Source organism: Panthera pardus, unplaced genomic scaffold, assembly GCF_024362965.1.
Source record: "Panthera pardus isolate Hobbes unplaced genomic scaffold, ASM2436296v1 HiC_scaffold_15, whole genome shotgun sequence".
NCBI classification, from domain to species: domain Eukaryota; kingdom Metazoa; phylum Chordata; class Mammalia; order Carnivora; family Felidae; genus Panthera; species Panthera pardus.
This window is the reverse complement of record NW_026526710.1, coordinates 10768577-10790282: the sequence shown is the minus strand read 5'-3', so window position 1 is coordinate 10790282 and position 21706 is coordinate 10768577. Positions and strand designations below refer to the sequence as shown.

The 21706-nt window shown below is 43.6% G+C and overlaps 1 protein-coding gene across 16 annotated transcripts in view; it reads left to right on the top strand.

Moving 5' to 3' along the window:
- Positions 1–21706, top strand: part of CIT (citron rho-interacting serine/threonine kinase) — a 171834-nt gene that overhangs the window by 121102 nt on the left and 29026 nt on the right. For 10 of the 16 annotated variants that reach the window (XM_019467299.2, XM_019467305.2, XM_019467301.2 and 7 more), the window contains 9 exons: positions 743–940; positions 1816–2036; positions 4817–4952; positions 9358–9462; positions 15999–16139; positions 16572–16679; positions 18357–18519; positions 18797–18961; positions 21168–21305. In XM_019467299.2, coding sequence (XP_019322844.2) covers positions 743–940; positions 1816–2036; positions 4817–4952; positions 9358–9462; positions 15999–16139; positions 16572–16679; positions 18357–18519; positions 18797–18961; positions 21168–21305 — 1375 coding nt within the window. The remainder of the gene's footprint in view (positions 1–742; positions 941–1815; positions 2037–4816; positions 4953–9357; positions 9463–15998; positions 16140–16571; positions 16680–18356; positions 18520–18796; positions 18962–21167; positions 21306–21706) is intronic. The other 6 variants (XM_019467306.2, XM_019467300.2, XM_019467303.2 and 3 more) reach the window with 3 other exon arrangements.

Below are 21706 nucleotides of genomic sequence, written 5' to 3'. Positions count from 1 at the left end.
AACGCCGAATGCACTGACATCGAAGTCATTCTGCCATCGAGCGGGGAAATAACTTAGCAAAGCCAGATTACATCTCTCAATAAAATGACAATTTCATATACATGCCTTCCCATTTTCTGATAGCTAACTGTATAACAAAAACCATTCAAGTGATGCCACAGTACACTATTTTCAGGATTATTCTGAGCTTCCCTTAAATTTCTTTTCTTTTGTTGCATGAAATTAAATTTATTGCCGAGATATTAAAATAACTCTTGGTGTCCTCCGGGGTCAGTCCTCCTTGATAAGAACTTATTTTGCTTTCTCAGACTATCTCCGGTTCCAGTGTCCTGTGGATGGTGCCGGGGCCATTGTAGTTTAATTAGCTGACTGTGATACCAGTCTGTTAGATGCCTTTCCTCGGCTCACATGTTCCACATCGTATTATTGTCCGGGAACCTGATCTCATTTAAAGTTTAGCCCCTTCCATATGGCAGTCACTCTTGCTTGATTTACTTTAGCCATATCTTCCAGATGGATCCTGAGTTAGAAAGAATCAGAGACTTTTCGTTTTCCCCCACGGCACGTGTGTGTCAGTGCTAAGTGGGTGGGCGTGGCCTTGGCTGCCGGGGCTGGAGAAGCAAACAGGAGTGGCCCGTGGACCGCCAGTGTCACGTAGGCTCTAAAGTCATTGGCTCTAGAAGCAGCTTCTCATTTTAAATCCACTTGCTTGATGCAGAACTGGATTCCTCTCCTCTTTTAGGTAATCACAGACCTGGAGGAGCAGCTAAACCAGCTGACCGAGGACAACGCTGAGCTCAACAACCAAAATTTCTACTTGTCCAAACAACTCGACGAGGCTTCTGGTGCCAACGATGAGATAGTACAGCTACGAAGCGAAGTGGACCATCTCCGCCGCGAGATTACGGAGAGAGAGATGCAGCTCACCAGCCAGAAGCAAGTGAGGACAGTAAATAGTGTCAGAGATCCCTGACACCCTTTGATCCCTTTACATTTTTTTTTTTTTTAACTTTTATTCAGTTTTGAGAGACAGAGAGCGAGCAGGGGAGGGGCAGAGAGAGGGAGACACAGAATCCAAAGCAGGCTCCGGGCTCTGAGCTGTCAGCACAGAGCACAACGTGGGGCTCGAACTCACGAGCCGTGAGATCATGACCTGAGCTGACGTCGGCCGATTAACCGACTGAGCCACCCAGGCACCCCGATCCCTTTAGAATTTAGAGCAGGCACCTGGTACACCTCTCCTAAGGGATCTAAGACTGAGCCTTGTCCATTAGGTGGGGGCTCTTTTTCATAGTCATGTCTACGTTTTGAGGGCTTGGGGGGTTTGGAAATGTGGCTTTTAAAAGTGGGTCGTTCTTCTTAATTTTGATTTAAAAAAAGTAAAAGCAAAATAAAATGTTTTGGGACACCAGTGTGAGCCACATGACTTTTATTTTTTAAAGATTTTTTAGAGGGGGGGGAGGGGGGCGGAGATACAGGGAGAGAGAGAGAGAGAGAAAGAGAAAGAGAATCTTAAGTAGGCTCCATGCTCAGTGCAGAGCCCGACATGGGACTCGATTCCCACGACCCCACTGGGATCGTGACCTGAAGCCTCCCAGGTGCCCTGGACCACTTGGAAGTGTGGTCTCTTCCCTCTGGCTTGCTTTGGGTTCTGCCGTTAACATGGTGGCAGAAATGGCCCTTTATCCATTCTTGTCCCCTTGGTTTGTAGAAGAAAAAGATAAACTGTATTTTCAGACTATAGTTAGAAACTTGTGCTTTTTCTGACACTGATCCAACAAAAGTAACATCCAGGAAATCCTCATTTGATACAAGGCACAACTGAGTGGTACTGATTTGCAGACGATGGAGGCTCTGAAGACCACTTGCACGATGCTGGAAGAACAGGTCATGGACCTGGAGGCCCTAAACGACGAACTGCTGGAAAAAGAGCGTCAGTGGGAGGCGTGGAGGAGTGTCCTTGGTGACGAGAAGTCCCAGTTTGAGTGTCGGGTTCGAGAGTTACAGAGGATGCTGGACACCGAGAAGCAGAGCAGGTGGGACTTCCTGTTTGTAGAAAGCCAGTGACCGGCAGCTTCACCAGGACCACCTGAGCGTTGCGAACAGGGTGCCCACCGGTCCCAGCTTGCTCAGGACCGAGTGAAGTTTCTAGGATACAAGACTTTCCGTGTTAAAGCTGGGAGACCCTTGGACAACCCAGGGTGGGTGGGTCATCCTAGTGGTAAGTGTGGTCAGTGTCACTTGGATTCTGGGGTAGTAACTAGTAGCTGGTGTCCTTTTGCTCTGTGTAGAGGCCTACAAGTCAGAGCAGGGCAAATATCTCAGTCCTCTCTTTGCAGAAACTTCTTCCTCAGGTTTGTTATCATTGTGACCGCATGGCAAGACTATGACCATTTTAATCCTGCTCACGTGTAAAGCTAGTCACCCATCTATACTAGGGTTACTCAGTCTTGGCACCATTGACCGTTTGGCCCAGATAATCTTTTGTTGTGGGGGCCGTCCTGCATGTTGTCAAACGGGAGCCTCATCCCTGGTTTTACCCACCACGTGCCAGTAGCAACCCTTCCTCAAATTGTGACACCTAAAACGTCTCCAGACATTGTCCAGTGTCTCCCGAGGGGCAAAATCACCCTTGGCTGAGAACAGCTTCTCTACAAGAATAGTTAAAAAAACCTTTTTTTTTTTTTAATATTTACTTATTTTTGAGAAAGAGAGAGACTAAATGTGAGCAGGGGAGGGGCAGAGAGAGAGGGAGACACAGAATCCGAAGCAGGCTCCAGGCTCCGAGCTGTCAGCACAGAGCCCAGCACGGGGCTCCAACCTACAGACCACAAGATCATGATCTGAGCCGAAGTCGGATGCCCCACAGACTGAGCCACCCAGGTGCCCCTACAAGAATAATTTTTTTGTTTCTTGGTAGGAAATATAATAATAAATAATAATAATAATAATAAGTTCAAACAGTATCTTTTCTCTGCCACTTTCGCTTCCATAGTCCCCTGGCATAGAATCCCCTTTCCGCTGGGGCTGTGATCCTGCAGGTCATATACTTCCTAGCCCTAGGGGGTGCCATCCACACTGAAGACATCGTAGATGTGAAGATTGCTTATGACAGTGTTACAGCTCTTGGCAGGAAAGTGTTTTGGTCTAACAAAATGGGCATATTATGACAGTTTACCAACAGATAGAAATAAATGGTCTTGAGGAATAGGTCCCATTTTCCAGCGTGCACAGAGGCACAGTGTGCTGGCTGGAGTTAGCCCCATGATGTCATGTCTGCACAAGGGAATTGTGTCCATCCTTCATAACCTCACTAGTGTCACCTTCCTCTGAAACTGACTTTCCTGGGACCCTCTGAACTCCTTAAGCAAGATACAGTAGGCATGGAAATGTCACTCGTTTAGCTGGACTCCATCAGACTCATTTGGGTATTTTCCCACATTTACTGGGACGTACTAGATTCAACCAAATGTGTCGGATGTTTAATCTACGCCAAGTCAGTCAAACTAGAAAAGATTAGAGGCAAAAGATGAGACCCTTAAGTTTCAAGAGGCACTGGTAGAAATACTAAGGTTTTTCGACATCCTTCCTCTCAGGGTATTTGCTGCTGTGAGGGGCTGCTGGTTTAAGACCTCCTATTCTTGTTTACCCTGAGTCCTCATGGTACATTCTGGTTGCTTTCACGCAGACACCCCCCCCCTCCCCTGCCCCCGCTCTTACCTTCAAGTGAAGCTCTTATCGGAGCTGTTTCTAGAGTCCCTCAGAGATAATTTTGAGGGTCGGGAGCTGGCTTCAGCATCAGGAAACACACAACTACTCATGGAAGGTATAATTACAGGCTGTGCTCAGGAAGACATTTCATGTATACTTTCGGGGGCACTTGTGAAAGATCTTGGCTTTTCCTTCCCCCCCCTTGCCCATTTTGATGTTACATGGGATACAGAGATGAGTGAAGAGAATTCTTAATTCTTGTCCTCAAGAGGCAAGTTTCGCAGAGAAGATGAATTATGCATTCAGATATTTACCACCTCAAAATAGAGAGCAGGGCGTTCCAGGAGAGCAGTATGCTTATGCTCTGGAATACGGAGCAAGGAGAACTTCCTTGCAACAGGAGTAATTGAGCAAGGTTTTATGGAGGACATGGCCTTTTGAGTTTAATCCTTGAAGGCTGAGTAAGATTTGGGTTTGCAGGGGAGGGGAGGAGAGTGCTGGCCAGTGGAGGAGACTGTAGAAGCCCAGATATGGAAGTAGCAAAGCACAAGACCTAAAATAGGGAAAGGCAGCAATTTTTCTAGTTTTCTTCTAGTTTTTCTATTCTCTAACCTTATTTACAGATATATTAATCATATTTGAGTTTCCCTAATAAGCACCCAAAACAATTAATTTACTGCATATGCTTAAAGGAGAGGAAATGTTTGCTCCATTGGGTCTCCCGTGGTCCTCTGCACCCTGGTCCTTCGGTGGGACCTCATTTCCTTTCCAGTCCCATGGGAGGCTGTGCCAGTCTTGCTATCCTATCAGTCCAGTTGCTTTTGGAAAAATTTCCGCTTCAACCTCCAAGTGAGTACTAACAGGAACTTTACCTGTTAAGAGTATTTTTACCCAAGACCTAAAATGGGTCAAATCTTCGCTCTGTAAGCAGTGACAAAGCAAGACAGAATTTGGAACTTGGAATCGGGATTGGGCATCTATCCAGCCTGCAGCCTGTTCGGTTGCTTATTGGAATTAGAGATGGGCCCCCTTCCTTTTTCTAGATGGTGATGGTGGAGCTTGGTGATGGTGGGGCTTCTGAAACAGGCCTGTGCTTTTCCGGCAGGGCGAGGGCCGATCAGCGGATCACTGAGTCCCGCCAGGTGGTGGAGCTGGCGGTGAAGGAGCACAAGGCTGAGATTCTCGCTCTGCAGCAGGCCCTCAAAGAGCAGAAGCTAAAAGCCGAGAGCCTCTCTGACAAGGTCAGTGCCCATCCCTTTCCTTTTAGGAGAACGATTTCATCTCCATCTTTTAGAAGGTGTGCTCGACACAAATTCAGGTGCAGTCCGTGGTCCACATATTTCACAAACATAAATTCACTCAGTCCTGTAAAGCCTTGGGATTATGGTCCACCATTGGACATCCTTGGTTGGCGATAGCTTGGGAGGTGTGGCGAGGACTGGGGTGTCACAGTCAGCCAGTGACTTCTTTCACATCTGCCTGTCTGGGCCCCCTGAGGTCCAGATTTTGATCTGGGCACACAGCTCTTGTTTTCTGGCAACTGGTTTCTGGATTTAAGTTGTGGATTGATTGCTGGATTTAATGTCAAGCATCGGAAAGTGCTCAGTGACAAGAACGAATGCTCCTTCCATTGTTGCAGTAACAGGCAGCCGGGCCTTTCTGTGCTCCGAGTCCAGGAACACGATAGGCTCTGACGGCCACACTGGCACACAGTATTTCACACTGGAAATACACATGTCCTGTCCATTTAGCACGCCATATTAATGTTCACAGAGCAAGGTACCAGTGTTCTGGAGACTTATCTAAGTCTTGAAACAGATTTTGAATAGATGCCCCAATGTTACAGATAACAAAATGACGATCAAAGAGATTTCATGTATATACTACCAGGCTCTCACATGTGCTCTTTCTCTCTCTCTCTCTCTCTCTCTCTCTCTCTCTCTCTCTCTCTCTCTCTCTCTGTCACACACACACACTCAAAGCAGTAATCTAAAATTTGTATTCTGTATAACTCTTTGTTATTTTGTGATTGTAAAAATAACCATTTGAGGTCATTGTGGCAGATCTAGAAACCATAGAAAAGTAAAGGAGAAAATGACTGGCAATAGAACCACTGTTCTATTGGTGAATTTATTTGTGGCTTTTCCTTTGCATAATATGTTTATGCATACATATGTTTTTACAAATTTAGATTCTTACTATGTAAGCAGCTTTGCATATTTTTTTTAAAAAAAAAACAAACCTATAACTAGGGGCTTTTCCTGAGTTACTGAATGTTTTTTGAACATTTAGTTCTAAAAAACCCCGAAACAACAACACAGAGGTACCTTTTTTTTTTTTTAATTTATTTTTTCACTTACATCCAAGTTAGCATATAGTAAAAAATGATTTCAGGAGTAGAGTCCTTAGTGACCCTTACCCATTTGCCCATCCTCCCCCACCCCCCCCCACGATCCCTCCAACAACCCTCTGTTCTCCATATTTAAGAGTCTCTTATAGGGGCGCCTGGGTGGCTCAGTCGGTTAGGCGGCCGACTTCAGCTCAGGTCACGATCTCGCGGTCCGTGAGTTCGAGCCCCGCGTCGGGCTCTGGGCTGATGGCTCAGAGCCTGGAGCCTGCTTCCAATTCTGTGTCTCCCTCTCTCTCTGCCCCTCCCCCGTTCATGCTCTGTCTCTCTCTGTCTCAAAAATAAATAAAAACGTTAAAAAAAAAAAAAAAAAAAGAGTCTCTTATGTTTTGTCCCCCTCCCTGTTTTTATATTGTTTTTGCTTCCCTTCCCTTTTATTCATCTGTTTTGTATCTTAAAATCCTCATATGAGTGAGGATGTCTTTCTCTGACTGATTTTGCTTAGCATAATACCCTCTAGTTCCACCCACATAGTTGCAAATGGAAAGATTTCATTCTTTTTTATTGTCGAGTAATACTCCATTGTGTGTGTGTGTCTGTGTGTGTGTATGTGTATATATATATACCACATCTTCTTTATCCATTCATCCATCGATGGACATTTGGGGTCTTTGCATACTTTGGCTATTGTTGATAGTGCTGCTATAAACAGGGGGTGCATGTGCCCCTTTGAAACAGCACACCTGTATCCTGTGGATAAATACCTAGTAGTGCAATTGCTGGGATGTAAGGTAGTTCTATTTTTAATTTTTGAGGAACCTCCATACTGTTTTCCAGAGTGGCTGCACCAGCTTGCATTCCCACCAACAATGCAAAAGAGATCCTCTTTCTCCGCATCCTCGTCAACATCTGTCATTGCCTGAGTTGTTAATGTTAGCCACTCTGACAGGTGTGAGGTGCTATCTCATTGTTGTTTTGATTTGTATTTCCCTGATGATGAGTGATGGGCATTTTTTCATGTGTCAGTTGGCCATCTGGATGTCTTTGGAGAAGTGTCTATTAATGGTCTTTTGCCCATTTCTTCACTGGACTATTTGTTTTTTGGGTGTGGAGTTTGATAAGTTCTTTATAGATTTTGGATACTAACCCTTTATCTGAAATATCGTTTGCAAATATCTTCTCCCATTCTGTCAGTCGCCTTTTAGTTTTGCTGATTGTTTCCTTCACTGTGCAGAAGTTTTTTATTTTGATGAGGTACGAAGAGTTCATTTTTGCTTTTGTTTCCCTTACCTCTGGAGACGTGTTGAGTAAGAAGTTGCTGCGGCCAAGGTCAAAGAGGTTTTGCCTGCTTTCTCCTCTAGGATTTTGATGTCTTCAAAAGGATGTCTTATGTTTAGCTCTTTCATCCATTTTGAGTTTATTTTTGTGTATGGTGTAAGAAAGTGGTCCAGGTTCATTCTTCTGCATGTCGCTGTCCAGTTTTCCCAGCACCACCTGCTGAAGAGACTGCCTTTATTCCATTGGATATTCTTTCCTGCTTTGTCAAAGAGTAGTTGGCCATATGTTTGTGGGTCCATTTCTGGGTTCTCTATTCTGTTCCATTGATCTGAGTGTCTGTTCTTGTGCCAGTACCATACTGTCTTGATGATTACAACTTTGTAGTATAGCTTGAAGTCTGGGATTGTGATGCCTCCTGCTTTGGTTTTCTTCAAGATTGCTCTGGTTATTCGGGGTCTTTTCTGGTTCCACACAGGTTTTAGGATTGTTTGTTCTAGCTCTGTGAAGAATGCTGGTGTTATTTTAATAGCGGTTGCATTGAATATGTAGATTGCTTTGGGTAGTATCAACATTTTAACAATATTTGTTCTTCCTGTCCAGGAGCATGGAATCTTTTTTCATTTTTTTATGTCTTCTTCAATTTCTTTCATAAGCTTTCTATAGTTTTCAGTGTATAGATTTTTCGACAAAAATACCTTTTTAAATCATTCCACTTGTGTGGGAACTTTGAGCTTCTTTCAGCTTTTTGCCATTATACATAACACTATCATGAACATAAACTTTGTGGATATCCATGATTTTTTCTTATAGAAATAAAATTTCATAGAAATAAAATGATTGGATTCAAGGCTAGAGCTTGCCCCTCAGGAACACTCTGGAGTTCCTCGATACTGGCTTACTTTTTTTTTTTAACCCGTGAGGAAACAAAATGTAGTATTTAGCGGTAAATGAACCTTTTTGTGTTTAACTTGAATATTTTTTTCTACTTAACTGTTCCTAGAGGACTCTGTAGCAAAGTTTGCCCATCCTTTATGACCCTAGACATTGATATGATCTTTTATTATTAAAAAAAATTTTTTTTAATGTTATTTATTTTTGAGAGAGAGAGAGAGACAGAGACTGTGAGTGCGGGAGGGGCAGAGAGAGAGAGAGGGAGACACAGAATCCGAAGCAGGCTCAAGGCTCCGAGCTGTCAGCACAGAGCCCGATGCGGGGCTCGAACTCATGAACCGTGAGATCGTGACCTGAGCTGAAGTTGTATGCCTAACCGACTGAGCCACCCAGATGCCCCAATACAATCTTTTCTTTTTTTTTTTTTTAATTTTTTTAATGTTTATTCATTTTTGAGACACAGAGAGAGACAGAGCATGAGCAGGGAAGGGGCAGAGAGAGAGGGAGACACAGAATCTGAAGCAGGCTCCAGGCTCTCAGCTGTCAGCACAGAGCCTGACGCAGGGCTTGAATTCATGAACTGCGAGATCATGACCTGAGCCAAAGTCGGATGCTCAACCGACTGAGCCACCCAGGCGCCCCAATACAATCTTTTCTTGATGACTGTAATTCAGGAAGAATAATTCTTCTCCATACCTCTCTTACCGAAAATATCATGTGACAAAGCAGTCATTGTGTATAGGTCTATTTATGGTCAGTCTCCCACTTTGTGACTGTTTGTAAGATTCTTGAGAGACTTTGTCCATTCTTTCATCACAAGAGCCCAATATAATGCTGTGCAATAGTAAGTATTCAGCATTTGATAGTTTAATTAAATTCAGCCAAGGTGATCATCCTTGTCCTCGAACTTGTCATAGTTACTTATGCATCCCTTAGCAATAATCCCATCCCCGTACAAGGCTTATCTGCAACATGGACCTTTGTGATACTATACTTTTAGAAAACAACATTTATATTCTGATCTTCAGAACTTGATTCTTTACATGTGAAGCTTTATGGAAATTTTCAAAAGTCATTCGCATCTAGCATTTCTAAATATGATCTCATGGCCAATTTTTCCAAATGCCCAGCTCAATGATCTGGAGAAGAAACATGCCATGCTTGAAATGAACGCCCGAAGTTTACAGCAGAAACTGGAGACTGAACGGGAGCTCAAACAGAGGCTTCTGGAAGAGGTGAGTGTGAAACACCTGGGAAATGGAGCCAGGTGGACTTTTGAAGATGAAAATTTGTTGTGTTTAGATGGTCAGATCCATATTAGATGTTCAATCTTTGAAGTTGGAATTTTCAAGGAGAAGTAAGGTGGTCACTTAATACCTTTTTGAAGGTATTTAACAGGCTCAAAGAATGTGTCACAAAGGCTAGACGGCCTTTGTCACTTGTGTCCTCTCACATAGTGCTTAATAGAACATAGAGCACAGAAGAGTATGTGCCCCATGGAAGCTTATTAAATATACAGGTGACTGAATATTGAGTTAAATTGTTCTTTTAGAGTTAATATCTAAAGTATATTAAGTTTTCAGGCTGGTAGAACATCCATGCAAATTAGCTTCATGCACAGGGCAGAGACTTGACCAGATTGTGTTGAGTACCAAATTTCATGAAGACTTTTGAACATTCATTTAACTCCATTAAAAAAAAAAATTTATGTCCTGCCTTTGAGACATAGAATGAAAAGCTCAAATTGATCTTCTGAACCCATCCCTTACATTATTTCCTGGACCTTTTAACAGAATTCTGAAAATGTCTATTTAAGTTGCTGACGATGTCCTGATCCCAACCAAAGCCCTATATGTTGGATCACCGACGACTCTGTTTTGTTCACTAGAATTGACCAACCAGGACATACATGCTTTGTAAAGATATTTAATGAGAAATGAGATTCCAAGATGGTTTTGTTTAACCCATAGTGAGCCAGATAGTTCAGTTAACCAGATTACCTGTTCTCATTAGTTGAGGTTTTATTATGATATGTGCTGATAGAAATAATATTGCTAAACTATCAACTTGGGAAAATGTGGTGAAAATTTTGCAGGTGAGAATAAAATACCTTACAGAATGATACTTTAAAAAACATGGGTGGGCGTTTGGGAGAGGTCTGGAGGTGGATGCTGGCAAGGGTTGCGTAACCACGTGAATGTCCTTAGTGCCACTGAACTGTGCACTTACAAATGGTTAAAACGGTAAATTTTATGCGTATTGTACCGCAATAAAGGTTTTTAAAATAAAATTAGGTATATCTCAATATATCCTGAGTGGAAGGCTCACCAAAGGCAGCATTAAGAACACTATAATACAAATTTAAAAATCTACCTGGTGGTCAAGTAGAGAATGATGGTCTTTTATCTGGAATGAATAGGCAATGTCCCTGCTTTAGGCACATGTTGGAAACAGAACGGAAATAATCAATGATCTCGCCCGTCCTATTTTCCTTCCGAGGAAGGAGAGCTGGCTCTGACAGCTCAATACTTTGGTCCAGGGTTACATGGTGAGTCAGTGACAAGGCTTGGAATAGCATGCTGGGATCCTGATTCAGTCCCCTCTTTCTCACTTGTAAACGACATGAGAACATTTCCAGCTTCCCAGTCTGTACTTCACAGATAGATTGCTGAGCACAGACATCTGGCTGACACTGAGTTTGAGGCAGATTTTACTGACACTTGAAACCATTATGAAACAAAGAATGATACTTATTGTCCAGAATGTGGCTAGGATCCCTGGTCGTGGTGTGCACTTTGTAAGCATGTGACCAAGGGCTTAACCTAAGTTTGCTCTATATGTATATACATACATATAATTATATATATAATTGTTTTAATGTAAATGCCTGGTTAATCCTCACTGCAACGAAAATATAAAACATTTTCATCATCTAAAAAAGTTCCTCATCCCCCTTCTAGTCCATACCTTCCGGGTCTGGCCCCAGGTACCCGCTGACTTGCTTTTTGTCACTATAGATAGTTTTTTTGTTTTTGTTTTGTTTTTGTTTTTTTCCTAGAATCTCATAGAAGTGGAGTTATACTCTGTACACTCTTGTATCTGGATTCTTTAGTTTAGTTGAACATGCTTATGTGATTTATTGATGTTGATGAATGTATTAGCCGTTCATTGCTTTTTATTGCTAAGCAGTAATTCATTGTATGGGTATACCATCATTTATCCATTCACCTGTTAATGAATCTTTGAATGGTTGTCATTTTTTTAGTTATTATACATAAATCTATGAAAAATGGTGTCCAAGTCTTCGTGTGGCAGTTCTGACCCCATAACAGTATTGTTTTGCCTTTCTAGTGCATATATTACAGTATCACATTGTGGTTTTAACTTACGTTTCTTTAATGAGTGATGATAAACATCTTTCCACATATTTGTCATTCATATATCTTCTTTTGGGAAGTGTAAATTCAAATCTTTTGGGTAGTTACTTCCAAGTAAAGTTGTTTTTTGTTTTTTTTAATGGGAGAGAGAGTGAACACATATGCCTGCAGGGGAGAAGGGCAGAGAGAGAGAGAGACAGACAGAATCTTAAGCAGGCTCCACATTTAGTGCAGAGCCTAGCACTGGGCTCTATCCCATGCCGCTGGATCACAACCTGAGCTGAAATCAAGAGTCAGAAGCTCTGGGTCAACGAACTAAGCTGCCCAGATACCCCCCCACCCCCCGAGGAAAATTTTTAAAGAATTCTTGATAATAATCCTTTGCCACATGTATGGATGGTGAATCTTTCACCCACTCTATAGCTTGCCTTGTCTTTTCAAACAGTATCTTTCAAAGAGCAAATGCTCTTAATTTTGGGGAAGTTAAATTTATCAGTTTTTAAAATGGATTATGTTTTCTGTGTCCTATTTAAGAAAACTATGCTTCTGCTAGGAATTTACCCAAGGGATACAGGAGTGCTGATGCATAGGGGCACATGTACCCCCAATGTTTATAGCAGCACTTTAAACAATAGCCAAATTATGGAAAGAGCCTAAATGTCCATCAACTGATGAATGGATAAAGGAGATGTGGTTTATATATACAATGGAATACTACTTGGCAAAGAGAAAGAATGAAATCTGGCCATTTGCAGCAACGTGGATGGAACTAGAGGGTATTGTGCTAAGTGAAATAAGTCAGTCAGAGAAAGATACCATATGTTTTCACTCATATGTGGATCTTGAGAAACTTAACAGAAGACCATGGGGGAGGGGAAGGGGAAAAGAAAAAGTTACAGAGAGGGAGAGGGGCGAACCATAAGAGGCTCTTGGATACTGAGAACAAACTGAAGGTTGATGGGGGGTGGGGGGGATGGGAAAGTGGGTGATGGGCATTGAGGAGGGCACCTGTTGGGATGAGCACTGGGTGTTGTATGGAAACCACTTTGACAATAAATTATATCTATAAAAAAAGAAAATTATGCTTATCCTAAAGTCAAAGATATTATTTTCTCTGTTTTCTCCTAGAAGTTTTCTAGTTTTAGCTTTTATTTGTAGGTCTAGGATGTCTTTCGAGTTAATTTTTACGTATGGCAGGAGAGCAGAGGTTCACTTTTTTCCATAGAGCTATTCTGTTACTCCAGTACCATCTGTTGAGAAGACTCTCTTTTCCTCACTACATTTTCTTGACACCTTTGTCAAAAAGCTATCTATGTGTCTAGATGTCATGTCTTGATTTCAAGATATGTTAAAACATGTCTTTTTTTAAATGTTTATTTGACGTTTTTATTTATTTTTGAGACAGAGACAAAGCATGAGCAGGGGAGGGGCAGAGAGAGAGGGAGACAGAATCTGAAGCAGGCTCCAGGCTCTGAGCTGTCAGCACAGAGCCCAACGTGGGGCTTGAACTCATGAGCTGTGAGATCATGACCTGAGCTGAAGTTGTACGCTCAACCGACTGAGCCACCCAGGCGCTCCTAGCGTGTCTTTTTTTAAATTGTGATATGTGTACTCTTTAATCCCCATCCCCTATTTCTCCCATCCCCTCACTTACCTCCCCTCTAGTTCCCATCAGTTTGTCTTCCATACTTAAATAGTCTGTTTCATGGTTTGTCTCTCTCTTTTTTGTCTTTGCTTGTTTGTCGTCTTCTTAAGTTAACCATATCCTCTTCATTAGGTATAGAGACTTGTAAGTGGGGCCAGAATCACAGTCTCAGGGTTGGAAAGAAGGTGTTTTTTGTTTTTGTTTTTGTTTTTTTTATGTCACAGAACCCAAATTTCCAGCCCTTGTTCCATTGTTCCCTTCATCCCTGGCCCTGGCAGACTTTGCTAATGGATCTTTCTCCCAGATTTCCTCCTGGACCCAAAATGGCTTCAGAAACTTTTTTTGACATGACATTCAATAGCTACTATCAGGCTGTCAGAGGTAATGCCAGAGGTGAAAGTCCATTTGCTAATCCTGGTCAAATTAACCTCCTGTCCAAGGCAGAGAATCCCTTCCCCAACATTCCTCACTGGTGGGCCTGGTTGAACCTCTGCCTGAGTACATGTGCCTTTGGATATCCTGACCCATTTTTTCAACAACTTTAATTCTTAGAAAGTTCTGTCTTATTTTGAACTAAAGCCTATAACTTCCAACCACTGGTTCTGTTTCATTGAAACATTTGAGTCTGGTATTACCACCTAAAATAGAGTAATACCAAATAATAATCAAATTACTTGATTAATAAAAAAATAATGTTTAAATGTTTACATATTTTTGAGGGAGAGAGAGAGAGAGTACAAACAGAGGAGGGGCAGAGAGAGAGGGAGAGAATCCCAAGCTGACTCTGTGCTGTCTGCCCAGAGCCCAACACAGGGCTTGAACTCCTGAACTGTGAGATCATGACCTGAGCTGAAATCAAGAGTTGGACACTTAACTGACTGAGCCACCCAGATGCCTCCAAAAAACTAATGTTTAAGTAGCAATTGCTATATGCCAAGTGCCCTTTTCATGCTTTGGCTCATAAAGTCCTTGCGATAGTTCTAGGAGAGAGCTACGTTTATTATCTCTGTGACAGTCAGTTAGATATCTGAGTAGCTCCCCCACGCCAGACCACCTTCTCTTACCTAATTGAAACATTTCAAGTCCCTCCAAGTTTGAGATGTTCTTTTCTGGTAGATTTATCTTTCCAAAGAGAGTTTCTAAAAGTCCACAGGGTATGAGCAACATGGGGTCCAGTGGGATATTTCCAGCTCCATTCTGGGCTCTGTAAGCCTCTGCCAGTTACCCTGGGCTCTTTGGATAGCTCTATCACACCACCGACACCCACTGACCTGTGACATCGCCACCAACCCTTCTGTAAGCTTGCGTTTTTTGAGTAAACATCTTTATATTCTGGCATTTATCAGTCAGTGTTTTCAAAGAATACTGTCCTTTTGAACTTTTTCTTGTTGGTTTTGATCCATCCTTTCAACCACCGCGGTTGTTTGGTGCTCTGGTTCTGTGATCCAGCTCCCTCATGCACCCTCCCGGTCTCCTGTCACCTCGTGGAATTGTTGGACAGGTCCAACGCCCTGCATTCAGTCCAGCACTGACCCATGAATAGCCCCCATTTCCCTCTCTCTGGGAAGCAAGTAAATGGCTTTGAAAAACATTCCACTGAGCAACCTGTCACTCTTGTTTTTTATTATAGTAAATAAGCAGTCTGTTTCTTGGAAAGCTCACGGACAGTTGATGTGTTTATTCTAGAGAAATATTTTGGGCCTGGCTGTCACCAAACCAATTTTTGTCCCCAGCTCCTGTTTCTCTGCTTCCTGTGTAGTAATTAATGTTGTCCTAAAATAGTGGGAAGAAACTAAAGAGGGTAATTTGTGGAAATCACTTGCACTGTAAGGGACTCATAGTTCCCTTTAAGAGGTAATCTTAGCTGTCCCCCTGCGTCCCCTCCCCCCTGCATTTTAGGGGTTCTGGTTTGATTCATAAATTCTAAGTTGGCACACAGGCCAGGTGATCTCTGGCTGCTGACGGTATCTCTTGCTTTATGAAGGACTGATGGGGGAGGCTGGTGGAGGAGGCTGGCACGGGGAAGGCAGATGGGGAAGTGAGAGGGAAGCCCAAATTGGATGGAGGGAAGGAAAGAGGACAAAGGAGGGAGAGAGATTACGAGAATTCCTTGAACATCTGGGGTACGCCGGGCATGGTGGCACTGAGTATGTCACCCAGGGGGCACCTGGGTGACTCGGTTGGTGGAGCACCCAACTTTGGCTCAGGTCATGATCTTGCGACTCATGAGTTTGAGCCCCGCGTGTGGCTTGCTGCTGTCAGCACAGAGCCCACTTTGGATCTTCTGTCCCCCTCTCTCTCTGCCCCTTCCTCACTTGCGTTCTCTCTCTCAAAAATAAACAGATCTTTAAAAAAAAAAACAACAACCCAAAAACCCCAAGGACAAATTGGAGCTTAGCTGTCATGGCAGTAATTCACAGCATCTCAGAGGGCACCTCAGATGGGCCATATCGTACGTACCCAAATGTCCTTAATTGTAACTCTGGGAAGGCAGACCACCAGCCTGGATTTCTTGTTACGGTGGGGATCCCGTGACTTGCTGGCCATCAGAGATTTCTGGGCAGATTCTTCTTATTGGTGCCATGCACCAATTTGGAACAGAAGACCATCGGTAATTCTGGAAAGAGATGATTTCAAAAGCCAAATTTGGTGCCATGCCTGCAATTAGTTTGGCAACAAGCTAACAGTGGGGGACCAAGCTGTATTCTCCGTGGTACCGAGACTCTGTCTTGGCCTTCCTCCCCACTAGCAAGCCAAATTACAGCAGCAGATGGATCTGCAGAAGAATCACATCTTCCGTCTGACTCAAGGGCTGCAGGAAGCCCTAGACCGGGCTGATCTGCTGAAGACGGAAAGGAGCGATCTGGAGTACCAGCTGGAAAACATTCAGGTGAGAACCAGCGGAGGGAATTGGCTTAAAGATTGCCTGCGGAGGCAAAGCGTGATGGCCAAAAGCCATCTGGGGAAACGGTCGCTATCTTTATATTGTATGTTATTGTGTGTTTCCCCCAATATTTCATTGGGAAACTTTCCAAACATTCAGAGATGTTGGAAAATTTCTATCATGATCATGCCCGAGATTCTAATATTAACCCCTGGCTCGTTTTACTTTTTCACCTACCTGTCCATGTATCATTCCTTTTGTTTGTTTGTTTTGGGCTGTAAGAATAGGACTGAGTAAATATTGGTGCAGTGTGGTTTGTGTTGAATGTTCATTTGCTACTATCCTAATGACTTTATTTTTTATTTGTTTAAAGTACCAAATTTGCAAGTATACTTCTTTCTAGGGCCAAGCTTATTTTTTTGTTTTTATGAATTTTAGGTTCTCTATTCTCATGAAAAAGTGAAAATGGAAGGTACTATTTCTCAACAAACCAAACTCATTGATTTTCTGCAAGCCAAAATGGACCAGCCCGCTAAAAAGAAAAAGGTGGGTCCGAGTGTTAGAAAAGTCGGGAGGTTTTCTCAGTCCTTATGATTCATGAAATACCGTTGTGAGAGATAATTACAGAAACATCCATGAAAACAAAATGCACATTTTTCTAGTTTTATGTTGGGTTGAAAATAGGTTTTGAGATCGTCAGAATAGTCCTTAAGGAAGGCATGTCATTATCAAGTCTGTAACAAACTACTTTGTGTTCATAGCCTTTAAAATTATAGTGCCTGTCTCTGTTAAGGGAGTGATTTTTTTTTCTTTCTCCCTCTCTCTTTTTTTTTTTTTTTTTTTTAATAAGCAGCTGGATTGGGGGGTGGGTGGTAATAGCAGAGAGAAAGGTTTCCAGAGAGGTCATTGTACAAGACTCCAGAGGGATTAGCAGGTCACAGGTACAGGGCTATAGAGAGATAGGTCATGTGTGTGGGATTCAGGAGAAAGAGAGAGTGGTTCTCAGTTCTGTAGTAGGATTCTCAGAGCACATATACGGAACTCCAGAAGAGACTGGAAATCATCTAGCCCAGTCCTTTTGACTGGCAGAGTCCTAGCAGGAGACTGGGACCCAGGGAGGTGAGGTGACACCACTCCACTCCAAGGGTGCTGCGCCATCCCTTTAGAAGGATAATAGACAAACAAATGAAAAACTTTGACCAAAAAGAAAAGGAAAGGGGAAAAAACCCACCCAGCTATGGACAGGGTTATACACAGATGCACCTATGCAGATTTTGGATCCACCCAAGACCTGCTTCCCTAAACCACCAGAGCCCTCTTAGGAGGTTTGGCCGGGTGTTCTTAGTCTGAACAGGTCTCTGAGGACCCTGCCTTTTCCTTCCCAAAGCATTCCCACCCTGGGGGAGCAGTGGCAGCCCCCAGTGACCTGGAACACCCGAGAAGGGGCTGGAGCGGGCAGTTGGCGCCCGTGTCCCCAGCGCTCTCTTTATGGTGAGGGACGAGAACAGCCTCCTCCAGTGGTGGCTGCCGGGGAGGGACATTCTTGCATACCGCGTGACTGTCTGTGCTTGTTATGCTTCTGATATTTAATCTTTTGTATTTTAGCAGCGGATTGTTTTCTGATTGTGTCATGTGATGTAGTCAGGGTGTTTCCATTTATTTTTGGTGGTTAATTTTTTTTTTTCAGCCACATGATTCCCTGTGTTTTCCTTTTTCCATGTCCAGTACACGTTTTCATTTTTTCATTTGCTTTTTTTTTTTTTGAGTAAGCCCCTTGTTTTGACATTATTTTAGGATTCAAGTTTTTTGTCTCCTTTTTAAAAAATGCTCATCTCTGTGTCTCGTAACTAAGCATCATGAGACAAATTCAAGGCAAGAGTGATTTCCGAACCATCCGTCCTGACTCCATCCTCCACTTCCATTTTTTGAGGGTAAAGACTCAGGAAATGGCTCTCCTCCTTGGGAATGCCGAAGGAAGGGGTGGTGGCCGTGCAAGCATCTTGAGCCCTCTTGTTGAAAATTTCCAAAACCCTATTTTTTTCCAGCCGGCTGGAACGGGCTGTGGTTCAGTCTCCCCTTTCCCCCTTCACATGCCATTTTTACTAAATCCGCTTACAGTGAGTATGCTCCTGGCTTTCATGGTCTGCTCCTCTTGAGTCAGAGTTCCTTCAGCTAAAGTGCCAGTTTCCAGGAGTTAGGAGATATCTCTGTTTCCATTGCTAGGGTTTATTTAGTCGACGGAAAGAGGACCCTGCTTTGCCCACACAGGTTCCTCTGCAGTACAATGAGCTGAAGGTGGCTCTGGAGAAGGAGAAAGCTCGCTGTGCAGAGCTAGAGGAAGCCCTTCAGAAGACCCGCATCGAGCTCCGGTCTGCCCGGGAGGAAGGTAGGGGCACTCTCTACGCCAAGTCTCTGGAAAAGGCAGAGGACCCACCTCAAGCAGATGGGTTGTACTAGTTCAGCATCTGTGGTTCTGGCCCATACGCTCTCAGTCCAGATGTCCCAAGTGTGAAAACTTCACAGCATCCTTGGTATTGCCCATTTGGCACGATGCGTGTCCTTTTGGTCTCGGGGGCTTGAAAGACAGCCCAGGGGCAGTCCGCTTGGTTTGGGCTTCTTGGTGACCCAGCTAACCAGAAGGCATCGGACTGGTCTCTTTCCAGCTGCCCACCGGAAGGCCACAGACCACCCGCACCCATCTACGCCAGCCACCGCGAGGCAGCAGATCGCCATGTCCGCCATCGTGCGGTCGCCCGAGCACCAGCCCAGTGCCATGAGCCTGCTCGCCCCGCCCTCCAGCCGCAGAAAGGAGTCATCGACTCCAGAGGGTACGTTCCCAAGGGGCCCTTGGAGTTTGGTTGAAAGTGTTTTTAATCCACTAAGAAAATGCATACATACGGTAAAAGTGACAAGTAATAATACTAAGGGATAAAGAGTAAGAAGTGAGTCCCCTGTCCCCGATGTCAGTTCCCTTATCCGGGGACCACCACTGTATTCTTCCAGCAATAGTTCATGCATGTGAAAGCATATCATATTATTCATGTATCTTATATAATTATACTTAAAGAGTATGAGGAAATAGGCATATTTTCCTTAGCCCTTTTTTCTATTAAAATATCATAGCACACTAAGCTATACACTGCAAAACACCTTTCTTCTTTTACTTAAAATGTTATCTTAGAGTGTATATTAATAATACATATGGCTAGCGGTGCCTGGGTGGCTCAGTCGGGTAAGCGTCTGACTTCAGCTCAGGTCATGACCTCACGGTTTGTGGGTTTGAGCCCTGTGTCGGGCTCTGTGCTGACAGCTCGGAGCCTGAAGTCTGCTTCAGGTTCTGTGTCTCCCTTTCTCTCTGACCTTCCCCGCTCACACTCTGCATCTCTCTCCCAAAAATAAATAAACATTAAAAAAAAAAAAATACCCAACTCCTAATAACCGGATAATGGAGATTTTAAGTTGATTCATAGAACTTGAGATGCATCTGTGAGTGTTAAAATAGTTTCACACTCTGTAACCTGCTGTAATGGTTCTTTAACAGCTTTATGGAGATAAAGTCACATGCCATACAATCCACTCATTTGAAGTGTATGATTGGATGTTTTTTTATTAAGTGCATTAAGGGTGTACAACCATCACTTTCTAATTTGGGGACATTTTTTGGCCTTAACCTTTCCCTCCCCACAAAACTCTGCACCCGTTAGCAGTCACTCCTCATTCTCCCCTCTGCCAGACCTCTGGCAGCACTAAGCTGAAGAGATTTGCTGCTCTGGACATTTCATATAAATGAAATCATACCATATTTTTTGTGTCTGGCTTGTCTCACTGAGCATAATGCTTTGGAGACTCACCCGTCTTGTAGCATTAATTAGTACTTCACCTTGTTCTGGTTGAGTAATATTCTGTTGTATGGATAGCAGATCTTGTTGATTAATCCATTGATAATCGTTTGGGTTGTTTCCATCTTTAGGCTATCCTAAATAACGTTGCTGTGAACATTGTATGTTGTGGCTCCATATGTTTTCGGCTTTCTTGGGCATATACCTAGGAATGGCATTGCTGGGTCACACCATTGCTGGGCAATCCTAATTTTAACTTTTCAAGGATCTGCCAAAACTGTCTTCCAGAGCGGCTGCACCACCTGACATTCCCACCAGCAGTGTATGAGGATTTGGATTTCTCCACACCCTCACCTTGTTTTCCATGTGTCTGATTCTAGACCTCCTAGTGGGGTGTGAAGTGGCATCTCCTTGTGCTTTTGATTTGTGTTTTTCTTTCTTTAAAAAAAAATTTTTTTAATGTTTATTTCTGAGACAGAGACAGAGCATGAGTGGGGGAGGGGCAGAGAGAGAGGGAGACACAGAATCTGAAGCAGGCTCCAGGCTCCCAGCTGTCAGCACAGAGCCCGACGCGTGGCTTGAACTCACAAACCGTGAGATCATGACCTGAACTGAAGTCGGTCGCTCAACCGACTGAGCCACCCAGGTGCCCCTCTTTCTTTTTCTTTTTTTTTTTTTTTTTAAGTTTATTTATTTTGAGAGAGACAGAGACAGCACAAGCGGGGGTAGTGGAGGGGGCGAGGGAAGGCAGAGAGAGAGAGAGAGAGAGAGAGAGAGAGAGACAGAGACACAGAATCCCAAGCAGGCTCCAGGCTCTGAGCTGTCAGCACAGAGGCTGACATGGGGCTCGAACTCATGCACTGTGAGATCATGACCTGATCCAAAGTCAGATGCTCAACTGACTGAACCACCCGGGCACCCCTGATTTGTGTTTTTCTAATGACCAATCATGTTGACCATCTTTTCATGTGCTTATTGATCATTTACTTATCTTCTAGTCAGATCCTTTGCCCATTTTAAAATTGGGTTGTCTTGTTTATTATTGAGTTGTAAGAGCTTTTTATATATTCTAGCTACAAGCCCCTTGTCAGAGAGATGATTTCTAAATATCCTTTCCCATTCTGTGGGTTGTCTTTTTACTTTCTTGACGGTATCATTTGCAGCACCTAATGAATTTTTAAACATTTTCCTTCAGAATTCAGTCGGCGTCTTAAGGAGCGCATGCACCACAATATTCCTCACCGATTTAACGTAGGATTGAACATGCGAGCCACAAAGTGCGCTGTGTGTCTGGATACTGTGCACTTTGGGCGCCAGGCATCCAAATGTCTTGGTAAGAGAAGCAGTGGTGCGTTTGCCGTGGGCACCTGCATGTCTCCCCCTAAACAAATCTATCTGATGGGTGTGGGTTTTTTCCTTTAAAAATGTTTTACCATATAGCGCATTCATTTTGAAGCTTTTCATTCCAGTGGGAGGACGCTACTTTTCCCGTTGAAGGAGAGAGCTTATACATGTTTCCAGCTCACGTGTCCACCCCCCGTGTGCAAAATGCCTTGCGCTTTGCTGATTTCCAGCCCTCCCGTTTTGCCAGGCTGCCCTTTCCCCACCTTTAGGCTGGGTGCTGGCTCCAGCTGAACCTTGCCGGTGGGTCCTCTACACGCCTGTTTGTGGCGGCCTGGGGAGAAGCCAGGACAACTGGGTGGAGAGCACTTGGCTCTCATGTTTCCTCTCTCT